Raw genomic sequence first — 19,777 nt, forward strand, 5'->3', positions numbered from 1 at the left:
GGACCCCAAACCCTACCTTCGGGAAGTCAGCTGAGAAGTGGGTGTGTTCCCCCGAAGAAGGACTGAAGAGAACATAGCCATTTGTATGTATTTGCTGGCAGGAGGAGGAGGAATTGGAGCGATGGGAACAGGTTAACATCCCTAAACAGACACCACTTTTGGAAGCCAGAGCACGCTCATTCAGAAAGCAAGTTGCTCGCCCCTAGAGGCATCCCAGAGCGAGCTGGCTGGTGCCGTGCAGGAGGCATCAGGCTTCAGGTGGCGGTGGCCCACCTGCCCGGGGCGTCAAAACAGAGATGGTTGATGTCCTTCCAACCCCTGAATGTCTCTGCATCCAGAGCTCCAGATAGGAGAGGGGTCACCCTCTTCTCTCTTTCTGCCTGAAGCCAGACATCAAAGGAAATTGCGGCCAGCAGGCAACCCAGGGTCGAGGGGAACTGAAGCAAATGTCTAGACCCTGACACCAGTTCTCAGGTGGCAAAGACTGAAGATGGCTGGAGGCACCTGTTCCTTGGCCCCTGTAGACCCAGAGCCCCTCCTTTGTCCAGCACCCTAGAAATACCCCCATTTTCAGGAGGGCAGTCGAGGAGAGCAGCTCGTGGGCAATTCCGGATCAGGGACCTGTCGGTCACTCGTCTGCATGAACAGAGCCCTGCCTGGCCGGTTGCTGCTCTCCATTCTGGGCGGAAGACCTCCAGGAATAGGGAGAATCCCCAAGGGGAGGGCAGGCTGCCCAACAGGGCCAGGTCTTTGAGGCAGCCCCACCTCTGTCTGCATGTGCCCCCCTCCTCCGAGAGGCCTCTGAGCCAGCAGGAACCCTAAGGGGCAAGGGAGGTCAGGACCACTGTGGTGCTTTGCCTGTCTTGCCCACCAAGACAGTGGGGCAGTAGCTCAAGGAAGCCGACAACACTGTTACAATCCAGTCCAGTTACCAGGAGACACGCTCGCTACCTGCTGGTTTTCAGCCTGCGGCTTTATACTTTGAACACATCTGGAGAGATGGAGACAGATGCCATGAGATGACCTGCAGCCTTCTTCCCTTGAACCCCATTCCCATCGGCGCCTGCTCTTTGGCTGGGCTGGAGAACATTCACGGGGTCTGGTCTGAGAGCTGAGTCCGGCTCCGACTGGGGCCCAGCCCTCCCCCTGCAGAGAAGGAGCCCGAAGAGAGAAGCACAAGTCCCCACTTTCCAACCCTCTGGGAAGGAGAGTTTGTGTGCACTCTTAGCGATATGTCTCAATAGTGCACTTTTCTTTTTTAACTCGTCTTTTATTTATTGTTCAGATGGTATGTCAGCATTCAAATACATTTTCTAAAAACGAATCCCTAGGCATCCAGCCACCCTGATAGAAGTTGTCATGTCTGTTGTAACCTTCTCCCCCACCCAGGCACACTTGGTCTTACATCATTGTAGACACACACGGATACAATTTTATTGTTCTTTTTCTCCCATTAGGCACAAATGTGCTTTTTCGGTGTTGTGACATAGTCCGCGTAATTATCATTTTAATGGTTACATAATTGCATTGAGTTCAGATGTACTAAACCACCCTCTCATGGCAGGACATAACCATTGTTCTCAGTTTGGGATTTTTTTTTTTTTTTTGCTACTATAAATAATTTTGCAATAAACATGCTCATGTATTATTTTATTCATTTTAGGAAATTATTTTCTTAGTTTAGATTTCCAGGTTCCCCTTGGAGGCATGAGAGAGATAGGGCCGTCCACTTTGGGAATTTGAACTATGCAGCCATTAAGATGATAATTATATTGAGTATGTAGCAACACAGAAAAACATTTATGCCTCAAGGCGGCAAAAAGCACAAAATAAATGTAAAACCTGAGCACTTAAATATCTCTAAGCCAAGCCAATGATAAAAGATACAGCCCTTGAGACCTCTCTCCAGGTTGACATAAAGGTCACTTTGCATGAGGTTTCTCCATAGGCGCGTGCTGGGGTCCTACCCATTTTCTCCATCCTCGAGGAGGGTACCGCAGTGTGAGCCCTCCCTTGGCATTTCCTGCTGAGGCACAGCAGCCCTAGCTCCGGGGTCTCCTCCTGCTGTCCAGCTGCCGCCATCCTGAGGTCATGAGCTGCTACGGACGCAGACGCAGAGCTCCACACGCCTGCCATTGCCACTGCCCCCCAGCCCGGGCCCCCAGTGCCAGGATCCGTAGGACATTTTCCACTCCTCCCCTTGTTCCTTCCTGAGCCGCCATCAGCACCCGTCATAACATGTTGCTTGGAGCTCAGCCTGGACCCACCTGCTGGCCCAGGAGCCCAACACGTCCGTGCACGTTTTTTCCCATGTGGATGAACCATCTTCCTGGGCCACGCTCCACGGCGAGAGCTCAGGTTTGAGGATCAGACAGACCTGGGATCAAGCTGCCACTCTTCCTCTTTATTTGGTTAAATTCTTTAACCTCTTAGTGCCTGGGTTCTGTTTGTCTGTACAATGAACTGACTGATACCTGTGGTGGAGTTTTTGTAAGGAATCAAGGGGGTCACACGCATCCACAAGAATGGCACAGCATGTGACATGCTGTAAATATTTAACAAGCACAGTTCCCCCCCTTGGGTCCAAGGGGATGTGGGGATGAGCCCATGTGCCTAGAGGTCTGGGTCCCTAGCTGGTGTTTAATGAGTGTGTAAGTCATGACGAGTGGCTGCAGGCTGGGCCCTAGGCAGTGACAATGTTCCCCTGATGGAGGGAAAGTGCAGGAAAGGAAGGTGGGGCCTTCGAGAGGCCAATAATCCAAAATATCAGGAACTGAAAGGACGCAGGACCTTCTAGAGGCTTCGGTTTGGACTCGGTGGTGTTTAAAGACTCACTGAGCGTCGCAGAGGGAGCGTCGCCGCTCCTGGGCTGGGGGGCGAGCCCCTTTCAGTTTCCATCGGTGGATGCAGAGGGAGGGACAGAAGACAGCAACTGCTGTTGCTCAGATGTGTTGACAAAAGAGAAACTGTTGTCTTGATCCTACCGAGTTCCCAGGGGAACACGTTCCCAGGGTGCCCTGGGGTGACCCCAAACAGCTGCACAGCAGCCCCGACACTCGGGGAGCCCCTCCGGCTCACAGGCAGGAAGGCTGCACGTGAGCAGCTGCCAGAGCCAGGGGGGCTGCGGGACCGTGACAAGCGGGGGGCTCAGCTCTGGGCAGCTCCCGAAGCTGTCCCGTGGCTGGTGTGCCCGGGGTGGGGGGGACCTCATCGCGTCAGTCAGGCTTCCCTGCTTCGCACCTGCGGTACAGACCGGGCTTTAAGAGATTTTTGTATTGGCTTTTTGGAACTTTGTTTGCATTTTCCACAGAAAAATGTATAAACTGTTGTTAAGTCCCTAGCCTGAGCCACAAGCTGACGCCACTCCGGGTGCAATGACGTCAAAGTAGAGAAGAAGCGGGGGGGGGGGGTCCTAAGGACCTGGGGGGCCGTCCTGCCCCGGGGAAGACCCCTGGCTGCCGGCCACCTTTCTCCAGTTTGTTGCTCCCTGAGAGAACACGGCCCCTCTCCCCCATTCTTCTGTGTTTTTTCTGGGGGGACGGGGAGGCTGGCAAAGGACAAGGAGGAAGGGCTCTGATGTCTCCCTCTGCCCCTTCTGCCCGCATCTCCTGCACATCTGCTTTACTTCCTATTTACCCAACAAAAGCCTTGACCTCTTCACTGATTTCCATAAAAACTCCACTTCGGCCAGGCACTGTGTGGCTTTGGGATGGCACAGCAGAAAGCATAGCTAGGTCCCGGGGAGGGTCATATCTTTGATCTTTCCCATTTGCTGCCTCTCTTTTCTCTCTTCCATCTGTCCCCTTCACTGTCCACAGCCTAGAGGGCCTCTTGGGGCGCCCACGCCTCCCTCCTCCTTTCTCCATCCAGACCTCCCTGAACACCGGGGTCTTCCTGCTCACAGGACCCGCCTCCTGGATGGGAGAGACTCTAGGATCCGTAGCATTGTGTCTCCTCGTTATCTTCGTAACTCAAGAAAACAGCAAAGTTACGGGATTGAACTAGAGAGTCATTCGTTTGACACCCGTGCTTTATTTGGTGCTCTGGGAGAAGCGGTTTTCATCAGAAGGTCTAAGGCGGTAAAGGGAAACATTTCCGAAATAAATCTGGCAGAAATTGGAAGCGGGAGGGGGGGGAGCAGTTGAAGGACACATTTGCAGGAAAGACAAGTGTGCCACAGGTGGAACTGACCGTGTGTAGTGAGCTCAGACAGGGAGGACCATGGTGGGTCGTGGGGGATGGGACTTGCCTGCCTCTTTGGGAGCCTGGCCACAGCCTGAGGGATGGAGGGTTTGCGGAGGGAAGGGAGAGGGAGGAAAAAGAAGCGCTGTGAGGTAGCTGGGCAAAGCAAGTGTTTGCCTGTTGGGCGTTTGCCCTGTGCTGAGGCTGGAGGCTGCCCGTGCTGCCCACCATGTCTCCATACAAGCCCTCTCCCCACGCACGTCCTTGCTCCGGGTGGGATGCTGTGCACTGGCGGGGATGCGGTGGGGGAGGGGCAGCATCTGATGTCGTGTGTCTGCCATTGATTAACACTGTGACTTTGACCCTTAGTCTAAGGGTTGGCTACATGAAAGCCACCTGGGCAGCGTGATGAGATACAGGTTCTTGGGTCCTACCCCTACAGGAGCTGACTCACAAAGCCCATGATGGGGGTAACGGATACGCATTTTGGTGAAAGGTCCCTGTGGGCTTCAGACACAGAGCCAGTGGGGGTGTCAGTGTCTTGGTGAGCCTCTAGCCTCAACCCTCAAATGAGGGTATGCATCCATTGGCGCTCAACGGGTCAGCCCCCTTCACACCCCTCTTCTCCCCTGACTGTTCTCCCTTGAGTGCCCTGGAGATTGCACACAGAGATGATGCCTCTGGCCACAGTCAGCAGTGACCCTGAGGATATGCTGGGTCTCAGGCACCCCCCTGGAGCCAGAACGAACATTTCCACTCTCCCCATCAGCAGGCAAGGTACACTCCTAGCAAACAGGTGAGCTCAGGTGACATCTTTGCCTGGGAGCTCAAAAGGGACAGCTCTGGGACTGCTGGCGATGCTGATGCAGGGGATGGAGAAGTTGGGGATAATACTAATGGTAGCTAGGGTTTATTGGGGGGCTGCCAGTAGCAGGTGTTTTGCAAATATGATCTCATTCGATACCCATAAATCCCCATGAGCAGAATTACGATTTTGCCCCTTCTACAGATGGGAGATAGAGGGACCCCATGGTCTGCCCGAGGTCACACAAATTTGTTTTTGTTGTTACGCTTGTTACCCAGGAAACTGAACGTGGTCTGCTGTGTGATTAAGCACTCTGGAGTTGATCTTGAGCTGTTAAAAATGGGCTGTACGGGGGTGCCTGGGTGGCTCAGTGGGTTAAGCCTCTGCCTTCGGCTCAGGTCATGATCCCAGGGTCCTGGGATCGAGCCCCACATCGGGCTCTCTGCTCAGCAGGGAGCCTGCTTCCCCTTCTCTCTCTGCCTGCCTCTCTGCCTACTTGTGATCTTTGTCTGCCAAATAAATAAATAAAATCTTTAAAATAAAATGGGCTGTACAAATGGGAATAGACAGTAATTTTTTTTTTAAGATTTTATTTATTTGACAGAGAGAAATCACAAGTAGATGGAGAGCCATGCAGAGAGAGAGAGGGAAGCAGGCTCCCTGCTGAGCAGAGAGCCCGATGAGGGGCTCGATCCCAGGACCCTGGGATCATGACCTGAGCCGAAGGCAGAGGCTTAACCCACTGAGCCACCCAGGAGCCCCGGGAATAGATAGTAATTTATACACCAGCTGAGTTCATCTCTCCTGTAATAGGTGTTGGTAAACCAGTGAGGGACAACTGGTCTTTTGGGTCCCCCCCCCTTTTTTCAGTTTCTTCTTATTTTTCCTTTGTTGCTTGGGCAAGTTGGCCTCGAGCTTGTGTAAACCACAAAAGCTGCAGATACCAGAATCTTGGAGATGTCAAACACAATGATTCTACCGGCTTTTTAGAGTCCGTCTGACTCAAGAGCCTCCGCTCCTTCCATGCTCTATCTCGAACCTCCCAGCACACAAGACCAGACCCCTGCCGTCCACCACCACCACCCCCCACCGACCCCGCTAAACAATGCAGTCCCTTGAACTCCTCTGCACTAGCAGGAAGCTCTTCTGGAAGTTTCCTCAGGGCCGTTGCAGGTACCTGCAGGCCTGAAATCTGGGGAGAGACTGGACTGGTGGGTCTGAGCCAGGTTCAAGCCACGTGGTCCCATGGATGTTTAATAATATTTAACATTTTTACTGCCTTTCTCCCCTATTTGTTCCATTAGCGATCTGCCTGCAGCTGCCGGCAGGACACATCCTCAGCCCGTCCCTGCCAACCCATCTGTCACTAGGAGACAGCTCCCATACGGGCCTCTCTGTTTTTAGACTTCAGGAAGGTTGAACATCTAAAACGCAGACACTGTCCCTTTTTTATAAACAACTGGCCTGGCCAACTGAGGAGCACATTCACCTAAGTGAATTTTTCATCCCTCACGCTCCCTGTCCCCAACTCCCCTTAAATGGAAATGTCAGGCTTCTCTCCACCTGCTGAAGATCATGCAGGCCAATCTGGCTTTGAGAGGTTTGAGGGTCCAGGTTAAGCGCCACTGCTGTTCTCTCCCACAGAACATTCTCATCTATCCTGCCAGAGCCCGGGCAGTCTGGAAAGCGGGGAAGGGGCTGGAGGCTACGTGGAGAAAGAAGGAAGGGGGAGCCGTGCTGCCTGGCCTTGTTCCTCCTCCCCTCCCCAGAGTACCCCCCGGAGTCCGACCACATCTTGCTCCCTGCCCGATCCCTGCCTTGGCTCCTGCCCTGTCTCTGTCTCCTGGCTGGTTTTTCTTCCTGGGCCCTCTGTCTGTCCTTCCTCATGCAACACTACCCCTCCAAGCACTTGTCATTTGACTTTGCTTCGATCTTGATTCAGACACCTGTTTCTACCCCACCTGTTCCCGAAGGTAATTATTTAAGTGCCTTGGTTGAGTCCCATAAAGGACAGAGGTGGCATCTCCATTACTGGGGAGGGGGGGTTGTCTAGGGACTTGTTCCATGCCTGGTGAACAGTAACTCTCCTTATGCATTTGCTACTCAGGTTCATGAGTTTTATGCCCTGCATCCCTAGCTGAAAACTCATATCCTTCAGTTCCACTGGTTTGTTCTCTGAGCAACTGCCAAGTGTCAGGGACATGGAACTCGGGGTAATGCCTCAAACCCTGCTTGCTTTGTGTATGCAGAAATGTGAATTTGAAAAATTTTCTTGGAGTCAAGAGTAGCAGTGCAGATGAAGCATTGAATTAGGAGTTTGCATTCTCCTTTCCTGGACTTTAGTTTTCTCTCTATAAAATGGAGCGGTGATATCCATCCGGCCACGTGCCGGCAAGATAGTCACAGCCCAAACCAATAGCTTGCACACAGTAGGTGCTCACCCAAGCTGGGTTTGAGCTCTGACTGACCAACTTCAACTCAACACTGCCACCTTCTGGCAATTACTCTAGTGCTGAAGGGTGCAGGGGTTCAGGCCTGGACATAGGAATTCCTCCTGGGCAATGGTTCAAAGGAAGAGAAAACTTCCATGAAGGGCCATCCAGCTGATCCATTCTCAGCCCAGCCCGGAAGCTCCACCCACCTGTGGCTTCCAACCACTGCCCCTTGGTGACAAATTCCTTCATGTCCTCAGGGGCCTCTTCCTGGGGCTAAGTAGCCTAGAAGCCCAGGGTTAGAACGGGCTCCATCTGATAGACCTGGAATTGCTGACACCTTTTTCCTCTAGTGAACAACTCCCATCCGTGGGTGAAGGGCCTTTTTTTTCCCACTTAAACTTTTCAGTCCTTTATTTTCTAATATAAACACTTAATGCTGTTAATTACCTTGTACACAATGTTTGCACTGAATATCACAAATTTCGATAACTTGTGTTTTTATTTCCATTTAGATCAAATTATTTTCTCATTTCTTTTGTGACTTTTTTGACTTTGAGGGTCTTCAAGATACCTTCCTGTTACAAATTTCTAATTTAACTTTGTTGTGGTCAGAGAATATATTTTGTATGATTTAAATCTTTTAAAATGTATTGGACTTTCTTTATAACTTAAAATACAATCTATCTTGGTAAATGTGCCAAGTGCACCTGAGAAAAACATGTATACTACTGTGTACGGTGGTGAGCTCTCTAAAATATCAAGTAAGTCAAGTTGTTGATAGTCTTCTATTTCCTTAACAATTTTTTGGTCTATTGTTCTATCAATTGTTGACCGAAGGGTATTGAAATTTCTAGCTATCTATATGGATTTGTCTCATTGAGAAGGATTTAAAATGAGAAAAATTTCTTTTATATTTACTCACATATTTATCATTTCTGGCATTCTTCATTCCTTTGTGTAGATCCAAGTTTCCTTCTGGTATTTTCCTTCTTCCTGAAGGACTCCCTTTAACCTTTTTGTAGCTTTGGTCTGCAGATGAATTCTCTTAGCTTTTGTTTGTCTGAAAAAGTAAGTCTTTTGCCTTTGGGTTTGAAGGATATTTTTGCTGGGTATAGAATAAGAGGATGAGAGCTTTTTTTTTTTTTCTTTCTCTCAGAGTTAAAGATATTGCTCCATATCTTTTGGCTTGCTTAGTTCCATTTTTATCTCTGTTCCTCTATATGTATGTGTTCCACCCCACCCACACCAAAAAATATTTTCCCCTTTATTACTGGTTTTTATCGATCTGATTATGCTGTGCCATGGTGTGGTTTTCTTCAAGTTTCTTTTGCTTGGGTTTTGTTGAGCTTTGTTGAGCTTTGTTGAGCTCTGACGGGTATACAGTTTTCCTCATCATGCCTTCCTCTACCTTCTAGAACGTGTTAGCATATTCATTATCACCTTAATGTTTGTGCCTGCTTATTCTATCAGTATCATTTCTGGATCTGTTTTTATTAGTTGTTTTTTCTACAGGTTGTGGGTCTTATTTTCCTACTTTTTTGTAGGACTGCTACCTTTTAATTGGATGCTGAATATTGTAAATTTTATATTGTTAGGTTGCTTATTTTTGTTGTATTCATTTAAATGTTACTGAGTTTTGTTCTTGCATGCAATGCTGTTAATTGCAATGAGCTCAACCCTTTCAAGTTTTCCTTTTAAGATTTTTCAAGACAAGCACTGTAAATCTTTATTACATAACAATGGTGCATTTATCAAAACTGGTAGTAAATTAAAGTTGCTGGGACACTATAAATGAAATGAGAAACTTCATTTGGATTTCACCAGTTTTCTCATTTATGTCCTTTATGTCTTCCAGTAGCCACTCCAGGCTCCCATGTTACCTTTAGTCCCCTCTAATCTGTGACAGTTTCTCAGTCTTGTCCTTCATGATTTTTTGGAGACTGCTGGCCAGGTATTTTTGTAAAACCTCCCTCAGTTTGGGTCTATCAGATGTGTTCTCTTGATTAGACTTGGGTTATGGATTTGTGCAACAAATTCCACAGGGGTGAAGTGCCCTTCTCATTGTATCGTATCAGGGAATACATGATACTGACATGACCTATAACTAGTGATGTTAACCTTGATCACTTAATTAAGGTTGTGTTTCTGGATTTCTCCACTGTAAAGCTACTTAGTAGATAGAGCTAGAAAATATATAAATGTAGAATGACTCATATATACTACACACAGTATTTCTTTTTTTATATATTACATCTAGACTTCCCTTCTTGCTTACTTGTAACTTCTTGTGACCATGAGAAACTTGATTCCTATATTCTGTTATTTGTTTATTTATTGATCTATTTGTTCAACTCCAGGATCCATGTAGTTTCAGAATTGCTAACCCACACACATGCCTGTAAGAAACAATTTTGCTAGGTAGGGCACAGTGTTGGTTAATGGCTCTTTTTGTCTTTAGTCAAACCACCATTTCCCCCAAGTTATTTGCTCATCTCTTCTTTCCTAATTCCTTCCAGTGAGGTTTTGTCATATATTTGAAATACAGTTACTTTTATTTGTCATGGTCCCCAGGTTTACTAGCATCCTTGGCCTTTAAAACTTTTTAAATTTTGGGGGTGCCTGGGTGGCTTGGTGGGTTAAAGCCTCTGCCAGCTTGGGTCATGGTCTCAGGGTCCTGGGATTGAGCCCTGCATCAGGCTCTCTGTTCAGTGGGGAGCCTGCTTCTACTCATCTCTCTCTGTCTGTTCTCTGCCTACTTATAATCTCTGTCTGTCAAATAAATAAATAAAATCTTTTTAAAAACTTTTTAAATTTTTTATTTGCATTCTGTAAACTTCACTCTCTGTGGGGTATGGTTCTATGGGTTTAAACAAATGTGCGAAAGTGTGGCCTCACCACCACAGCACCTCCATACAGAACAGTTCCATCGCCCTAGAAATTTCTTTGTGAGTCTCCTTTATAGTTTTTTCTTTTCTTTTCTTCCCCTCCCCCAACCACTGACAACCACCTGTTCTCGATCCCTATGCTTTTGCATTTTCTGGAATGTCATACAAATAGGCTCCTATAATACGGAGCCTTTTGGATCTGACTTCTTTTACTTAGCAAAACACATCCAAAAATTACACTGTTGCATGAACCAATACCTTGTTCCTGCTTATTGATGAAAGGTATTCCAGTTTATAGATACACTCCGGACTTTGTTTATCCCTTCACCTGTTGAAGTACACCTTGACTACCGTGGTTTGCCTTTTCACTTTCTTAATGATGTCTGTTGAACAACATGAATTCTTAATTTTAATATACTCCAGTTTATGGATTCTTTCCCCTTAATGATCCATGCTTTTTGTATACTGTTAAAGAATTTTGGCCTCAAGATCATGAAGATGTTCTCCTATGTTTTCTTCAGCAAGTTTTACTATGGGTTTTCCACGTTCCATCTATGATCAATCCAGAATTGATTTTTATGCATGGCATGAAGTAGGGATCAACCTAACACCACTTATGGAAAAGACCTCCCGGGATGCCTGGGTGGCTCAGTTGGTTGGACGACTGCCTTCGGCTCAGGTCATGATCCCGGAGTCCCGGGATCGAGTCCCACATCAGGCTCCCAGCTCCATGGGGAGTCTGCTTCGCTCTCTGACCTTCTCCTCGCTCATGCTCTCTCTCACTGTCTCTCTCTCAAATAAATAAATAAAAATCTAAAAAAAAAAAAAAGAAAAGAAAAGACCTCCCTTTCCCTCACTCTGTTGCAGTGTGATATTTGTTATAAATCAAGTAGTCATACATGTGTGGATCTATTTCCAGAATTTTTATTATGGCCATTGAACTCTCTCCTTGCACTGGTATCCATTACTAAAACTATGGCAAGATCTTGATACCTATTAGTATAAGTTCTTCTGCCTTGTTCCTCTTCTTTAGAATTGTTTTCGACTGTTCTTGGCCCTTTGTGTTTCCAATTTCCATATGAAATTTAGAATCATCTTGTTAATTTCAGCAAAAACATCTAGCTGGAAGACTTTAACTAGAATTGTATTAACTCTGCAGTTCAATTTGGAAAGAAACAACATCTTAATTACACTGAGCCTCCCAATCCATAAATATGGTATATCTGGGGGAAGTTTATAAAGGCACTAAAACACAAATGATTTGTTACAGTATTCTCCCAGGATCTGCTCACCCAATCTTGCCAGACTATGTGAAGTCTTTCGGGCAGCACTTTGCATAGTGAGAGTCTGTGTCGATGACCTCAGGCTCTCACTCAAGACCCAGAAAGGACTGGCTTCTTATGTACCCCTTCCAGCTGACACCTCCATCTACTCCTTTCCTTGGCGAATGCTTTACATCTGTTTAAAATTTTAAAAATACAAACATTAATCGTATCCTTTTGGCGAGAGTTGGTAGCAGACAAAATGGACAAATGAAGCATAATTCAAAAACAACAAACACTAAAAATTACGACATTTAATCAGCAATGAGAACTTTTAAGTGCAATAATGCTGTTTGATCCTTTTTAACAAACAAGATCTTAAAAAATCAAACTCCTTCGATGACGTCACTGTGGAGTCACTAGTGTATTTCCGTGTGAATTTTTTCCAGCAACCGTAAAAAGCTCCTTTGGACCATGTGCTAGTTGGAGAAATGGTGAGGAGATATTTTTAAGCTAAGTCCAAATATTTTCCCCCTGACTTTCATCTTCAAATCAAATCTCTTGTTCAATAACTTTGAGAGGATCTTTAAAAAAAATGTTAGTTTTTTGGCAGGGACTATGATCTTTTTATTGTCAACAGACTGTAGTTTCTGTTTCAAAAAAAAAAAAATCCTCAGCATTTGGGGTTTATTTTCATCTTCTTTAGTTTTGTCAGACATAGATGGAAATTGCACTACTGAGTTACCTGTATAAATTTCTATACTGACATGTTTATACTCCCTTGTTCAGAAAGCTTTCACACTGGGGTGTGGTGTGATTCTTGAAATGGAAGCCTTGCTTCGTCAGTTGTCATTTTCTTCCTCCTGTGGAGGACTGAAGGGCTTCTAAATGAGTGTGAAATTTAATGCAGGCTATCACTGTCTGGATAGGACCCAAAATTTAGTGGTTCAGATTTCAGATTGTTAAAGCAATAGCAACAGAAATCTGGAACACAGTAAACTGGAACTGGGATCACTCACGAGCCTCGCTCCCTCTCCTGCCTCTCCCCAGCTGTTCTGCGTGCAGGTGGCTGGACCCAGGGACCCAGGGACACCAGCGAAGCTGCCACTTAGCTCAGGGTGGAGAGCAGGGAGAGGAACAGAAGCAGCCTCTTCTGGACCCTTCGAAACTCTCCTCGCAGGCCCTGGCAGCGTCCGTTTGCACAGAGCTGCTGTGTGTGCTAAGGACACCTCGTCACAGGGGAAGTCTGTGCCCTGGGATCTCCCTCCAGGAAGGGATAAAGCAGTGAACCTGGTAGAGGGAGAGGCTGCCATTGTTGGAATGGAGACAGGTCAGGGACATCCTCCTGGCACGTGCCCACTAGGCCTCGCAGAGAACCATACCAACTGCCTCTTGGCCTCCAAGGCCCAGAAACAGCTCTGGTGACCCCGGACCTGCCCTGCTATCTTCTCAGAAATAGCGTCCCCCACTCCTCACTCCAGCCCCTCCACCATTCGCAAGCCTGTGGGCTTCCTGCTGCCCCCCCTTTCTCCTCGGGGCTTCTCCCTCCCGCAGTGTTTGCTCGCCTTTTCTCCTCCAGGGCTGCTCCCACTCAGGACGGCCACTACCCACAAGAAGGCTGGACGTGGAGTTCCCACAGGCAGGGGCCACAGTTTTGACTTCAAGCTAGCCTCCATTTTAGCACTTTTTGTCAAAAAAAAAATTTTTTTTTCAGTTTAAGTGAGACTTTTAAGACATTTTAATGGTCACATGTTCTGCTTCCTTTTCTTTTATGTTTATCTGCCACAAGGGACCATAGCAGAAACAGTGCTGGACAGACTCAGGAGACCTGGGTCCTAGGCTGAGTGACCTTGGGCAAGTCACTCCTCTTACTCCCCACTCCGAGACCCCTTTTCCACATCTCTGATTTATGAAGGGGTCAGTCTAGACCAGAGATCATTATCTTTGATCATGCCTCCCCAGCAATTAAAAAAATGGGGAGCATGTACACATAATATGTGTATATTCAAGCTGTCCTTTTACTACAATACCAGTATGTTACGATATGGACATGCAAAATAAAACATTTTAAAGCTAAATATTATATAAACTGAATACACATAAATACCTTAAAAATAGATTTCCCTTTCATTTATAGAACAAAATTTTCTCATCTCACCATTGTATTGTTGGTTTGTAACTAATAAGATTAGAGTAAGGGAAAGCAGCAGTACATCTGGCTCGATGTACTTCATTATTTTTTTAAAATCTTACTTTAACACTTTGAGATCAAGCCATTCAGGGGTCTGGTTCTAGTTGAGTCTATTTTTAGTGGCTGTCCTAGCTGGTCCAAAGAGAAGAAATGTATCTTTGGCTGCGTGTATTAAATTATGGCCCTCGTTTTCAATCCCATCCACCAATTAAAGGCTTTTTATTGAAATGAAGCTCGAAGATGTCCATCTTCCCTTATGTCAGTCAGTGGCTCTTACGAGCTAATTGGAAAAACACTGCATTTTTGTATTTTTAACAAATGGACTCAGCATCCTCTGATGCTCTCCATTTGGATGATTTTCAAACAGATTAGAAAAATCTGTTTCTAATATTTTCAAGTACGCAGATAGAAAGCACGATTGTAGGTGATGCCACACGTTTCCAGCAACAACAATCTGATGTTTCCAAAGCAGTTCTTTGGAAAAGCAAGCGCTTTTCTCTCTCATTGCTGAAATGATTCACCTCTACCTCGAAGAGTCAGAAGAATCTGAGTTCATTTTTCAGTGGATATCTGCCAACAGTCACTTGTCATCATAAAATGCTCAGCAAATTTGGAACGTTTAACTTTTGGTACAAGAAACATATATAATTCCTCTTAAAGTTTGATGGCTCTTTTAAGTGCTCTGTCAAGAGATAACCAGCAAGCCTCTATGTGTTCAAAAGATGTTCAAAGTCACTTCCCTTCTGATTACAAATCATTGTCTATGTTTTACTGTGCTTTAAATTCTTTTTTTTTTTTTAATTAACTACCCATACCAGTGCATCCTGTACTACTCTGTGTACTTCTGGACTTAAACCTTTCGACCGGTGGCCTATGGGAAGTTTTGTGGGGCATCGGTTTCATAGGCGTGGCCATCCCTGCATCCTTACCCAGAATCCTTTTCATCATGGAGCAGTCACTCCCTCAGCGATCACTCCCAGTTTCTCCCATAACTGGTGGTTTCCTTAAAGAAGTAATGTACTGTTCAGTCAATATTGCCGTTTTCCATTAGTCTCTCACAGAAATTCTTCATGTATTTTATGATCGAAACAGAATCTAGGAAAACCATGTGAGAAACGTCGGTACTTTCCTTCAACTGTGTAGCTACCTTTCCACGGTGTGGACTTTTTCGTCGCTTATTTCTCTACACCTTCAGCAATATTTCCCCCACATTTTCCGACAGGATCTGTGGTCACTACATTGTGTTCTGTGCACTGTTCTTGCTACCAAAGGCTTCCACACCAACTGCCTTCTTCCCAGCCTCTGGAAGACAAGGGCTGTGTGTGTGTGTGTGTGTGTGTGTGTGTGTGTAGATAACAGAGTCATGTGACATGGGCCTAAGAGAGAGTGCACTGGCTTCCTAGCAACCATCCCTTCTCCCCACTACTCCCAGCAAAGCCAAGCGTGGAGCTGGGCCCCCAGAGGAGGGAAGATTGCTATCCCATTCCCTGGTTGGATATACGCTTAGGCTCACTGCTCGCTGGTCGCTGATCTCACCACAGGAAATGAGAACTGAAGCCGGGACTTCAGTTATGTCTGACAAGATTCTCACCGTTTCTACTACCCAAGAGAAAAGAACTTGTATTTTAAGCGGCCGAAGTTCTGGCCCTGACATTTCCGGGTCAACCCCCGGCACTTGCATTATAAGCATTATCTTCAATTGTAGTTTCTTTGCAGGAATCTTGTTAAGCCGCCATTTGCGAGAGTTAATTGAGTTAAAATTTGGTCAAGTAATTTGTGAAGCCACTTAGCTAGACCCACGTGACGTGGGACACTTGGTGGGGTAGATGGCCCTTATCAGCACTCGTTTGAGGCCCTCACAGTAAGCTTTCCGGGGTGGGGGGCGGGGGGGGGCGGGGGTGAGAGCGTGGAGGGACAGACACTGTGAGAGCTTGTTTGGAGGTTCTAGCAAGGTGGCCCGGATTCTCCCAGCCCCTGGCCACTCCTGGGACACTAACCCTGTCACCTAGGGACCTTATTTATAATGTCGATTCTTAGGGGTATTAGTTCACTAAGGCTGACAGGACAAAGTACCACAGTTATGGGGCTTAAACAACAGAACTTGATTGTTCTTTTCTAGAGCCTTGAACAGTTCTAGACCCTTGCAAGTTCTAGAGCCTTGCAAGCTGAGATCAAGGTGTCTGCAGGGTTGGTTTCCTCAGAGGGCTGTGAGGAAGGATTGACTCCATGCCTCTCTCCTAACTTCCGGAGGCATGCCAGCAGTCCTTGCTCAGCTTGTAGGTGCCTCACACCGATGTCTTCCTTCATCTGCACAGAGTGTTCTCCTGCACTGCGTGTCTCTGTGTCCCAAATTCCCCTTTCAATAAGGACAGAAGTCATACTTGATTAGGGGCCCACCCTACCTCTAGGCCCTCATCTTAACCTATTGTATCTACAAGACCCTGTTTCCAAACGAGGTGGCATTCTGAGGTACTAGGGGTTAAGACTTCAACATACAAATCTGGGGGAAGACACAATTCAGTCATGAAGCTGGGCTACACCGCAGACCTTCTAAAACGGAATCTCTGAGGGTGGGGGCTTGCACTTTATGTTCTTAATAAGGACCTTAGGTACCTTGTTTGCTCACTAAAGCTTGAGAGCTACATGGCCACCTGAGGTGACACAGAATGTTCTCTCTCCCACCTCAAATACAATAGGAGCACCAAATAAAACTAAACCACAGATGTTAATATGTAGCTTAGTTCAAAAGAAATGAGAAATTTTCATGTGCCGTAAAAGGAGAGATCAGAACCAGAGGGCTAAGCATTGGCTGTTGCTGGGAAAACCCTAAGGAGTGTTAGACAAAGATATAGGCCCCTAGAGGAAGTGGGGGGTGGGAGGGACTGCTGGGGCTCAAATACCCTTTAGGGAGGTAATGGGCCCCTCGGGTGCTTGAAGCAGAGGAACCAATCATTTTGCATGAAGCTTGGAGATTTGAAAAGTTACCCTGTCAGTGAAAGTCAGTGAAAGGGGGACCAGAAAAATCAACCAGAGTTTGTTTCAACTAATTAAAAATTGGGCAGATTGGTCATTCAGATCTGCTCTGTGAACTCACGGGATCAAATAGTTTTCTTAGCTGAGGTGCATCTAAGAAAAAGAATTTGAGTTGCTTGAGGGGAGGCATGGGGGTCATTCTAGGATACTACAGCAAAGCTGGGACCTGATAAGGCCTGCCAACAGGCAAGGAAGAGTTTAGAACAGGCAGGGCTAGGCCTCTGAGCAATTGGGAGAAAGAAGTAGGTGGGAATGAATTAGCATACTGAAAGCAGAAGAGGGTCCTAGAGAGGAATTCACTATGTTTCTGATAGACAGGGGAGGGCCAGGGAGGAATGAACCTGACATTGAAAGGTCTCCCCACTCCCTCCTCCTCCTCTTTCACAGGTCAACCCTTTCAGAGACCGAATCTGCAAAGTGTTCTCCCACAACGATATGTTCTCCTTTGAGGATGTGCTGGGCATGGCATCTGTGTTCAGTGAGCAGGCCTGTCCCAGCCTGAAGATCGAGTATGCCTTTCGCATCTATGGTGGGTGACTAAGTGGTGCTGATGGGTGGGGGTCAGTGCCGTAGAGTAAATACCAATCTGGAATCCATCAACATTAATTCACCGATGGGATGATGTCCATTGGGTATTAGCATGTTTCTTGAGTTCTGTAGATTTAAAAAAAAAAAAATGGTAGTGAACTACTACTTCAGTAGATAGATGGCTTCCCCTCCACGCCGTCAGAGGCAAATGGAAACCACGGGTATTGTATTTTGTGGTAACAGTGTAGATAGGCAAAAGAGAGAGAGAGATGGAAGACTACATATGGGTATGAAGGAGCCATGCTCGTTTTGCAGAAATTGTGAAATTTGAACACCAGCACTAGCTCAGCCACAAAACGGCTGAGAAATCTTGGACAAATCATTTAATCACTCTGGGCCTCAGTTTCATCATCTTTAAAATGAGGTTTTTGAGAGAGATCATATCTGAGGTCTATGACAGTTTTTGGTCTCTAGTTTTGCCTGGGGTAGTCATAAGATACTGCAAAAGTTCTGCTCTTCAGGGGGCTCATGTCCCCTTAGCTGAGATGCCTGGAGTTCTCAAAAGAAATTAAAAGAAAAGAAACAAAGAAATCTTGGAAATCCTTCAAACAGACCATGTACAAGGCTTTAAGCTCATTGTGACAACTCTTTGGCCCCAAAGGACTTGTACATTCAGGCTTGCATAGTTTGGCATTTCATATGCTCTCCCTTCCAGCCAGATCCTCCCTGTCCCCACACAGTGGACACCATCTTATTCTTGCTTTGCCCAAATGGACTGGGATAAAATGGAGTGGGGGAGTTTTAAGCCTGATGCACCTCTGAGGTTTCAGTTTTCTCATCTGTAAAAAGGACTTAATGGTATTTTTGTTAGCCCTATGTCCTCAAGCTTAGTATCCAGTAATAGCTGAGTGTCTATCATACTGTCATTTCCACAGAGAGCAACTACAAACTCAAATATATATGTATATTTGGGGCCCTGGGTGGCTCTGTCAGTTAAGTTTCTTCCTTTGGCTTTGATCATGATCCCAGGGTCCTGGGATTGAGTTCTGAGTTGGGCTCCCTGCTCAGTGGGGAGTCTGCTTCTCCCTCTTCCTCTGCCCCTACTTGGTTCATTCTGTCTCTCTCCAATAAATAAATAAAATCACATATACCATATGTGGTTTATATACATGATATTTATTTATCAACAGTCTGATGGCACTAATGGTACCAGAAGCAGAGAGTTGAGACTTAGAAGAAAGAAATCATACATTACAAACTTTTTTAGCCTAAAGGTGGCTTTCAGTGAGGGACATCACACAGGACTGATAGAAACCTTGAACTCTTTCTGACTTAAAGAATCAGAGAGTTTGGGACAATTTTCTCCTGAAAAGTGAAAAGAAGGGGGAGACCGTGAAAGAAAACCAGAGAAGGGAGCCCAACATCTATGTATGAACTATGCCCAGATCTCTAAACCATATATACAAGGGAAAACTCAAAGCAGCTCACGTAGATAACAGAACTGAGATTTGAGTGGCCACAGCATTTTAACAAGTTCCCTCTGTGACAGGGTTTGCACTTTAAGTCCTGTCAATTGCCTGATAGAATTAAAATTTAAAAAAAAAAAAAAATCAGCACTCTTTGGAGGAACATAACAGAATCCAGAGTTTTTACAATAAATCATTTATAACGTCTAAGATACAATCCAAAATTATTCAATATACAAAAATTTTAGAAAACCAGAAATGTCTGATCTACAATCTGAAACTATTCAATAGACAATTAAAAAATAAAACTGATATGGTCTCAAGAATGGAGCCTGACTCTGACATGACCCAGATGTTGGAATTAGCTGACAAGGCTCTTAAAACAGCTACTAACCCTTGGCCAGTGAGGTAAAAGAAATTCATAATGAAAGAAACAGTAGGAATTCTCCACAGAGAAACAGAAACTATAAGAAATAATCAAATGGAAAATATGAAAGTGAAAAATAAAATATCTAAAATAAAAATACATTGGATGGGCTTAACAGGAGAATTGAGATGACAGAGGAAAGAGTCAGAAACCTGAAGATAGTTCAGTATAAATAACCTAATCTGAAGAATGGGAGGGAAAGAATTAATGGGGAAGAAAAGATATTTGAAGAAGGAATGGCCCCACACGTCCTACATTTGATACAAGACACACATTTAAAATGAACTTCAAGCAGAGTTAAGTACAAATGAAATCACATACCCAAATTTAATTGGCTTCGTGGTCCTCAGCTGTTCACTAGTCATCCTCTTTCCTTACCCCAGGTACTTCTGGGGATCCCCAGGGAGGTCTAGGACTTGTACCGCAGAGCACTTGCTATTTTGCCCCCAGCCACTTCTGTCTCCTGTCAGTACCCTTCTGGATGGGCAGCTCTTCCCAAATCAGAGTGCTGGCCCGGGAACAGGGATCTCATCTTAGCCAAGAGTCTTTAGTTGGCCAGTAAC

At 45.9% G+C, this 19,777-nt stretch overlaps 1 protein-coding gene across 1 annotated transcript in view; it reads left to right on the forward strand.

The window, feature by feature from the left end:
- Positions 1–19,777, forward strand: part of CIB4 (calcium and integrin binding family member 4) — a 48,978-nt gene that overhangs the window by 19,730 nt on the left and 9,471 nt on the right. Inside the window, exon 4 of the mRNA XM_004781378.2 lies at positions 17,181–17,322. Within this exon, the coding sequence (XP_004781435.1) occupies positions 17,181–17,322 (142 nt within the window). The remainder of the gene's footprint in view (positions 1–17,180; positions 17,323–19,777) is intronic.

Source organism: Mustela putorius, unplaced genomic scaffold (assembly GCF_011764305.1).
Source record: "Mustela putorius furo isolate JIRA1106 unplaced genomic scaffold, ASM1176430v1.1 tig00000281_pilon_pilon_pilon, whole genome shotgun sequence".
Taxonomy (NCBI): domain Eukaryota; kingdom Metazoa; phylum Chordata; class Mammalia; order Carnivora; family Mustelidae; genus Mustela; species Mustela putorius.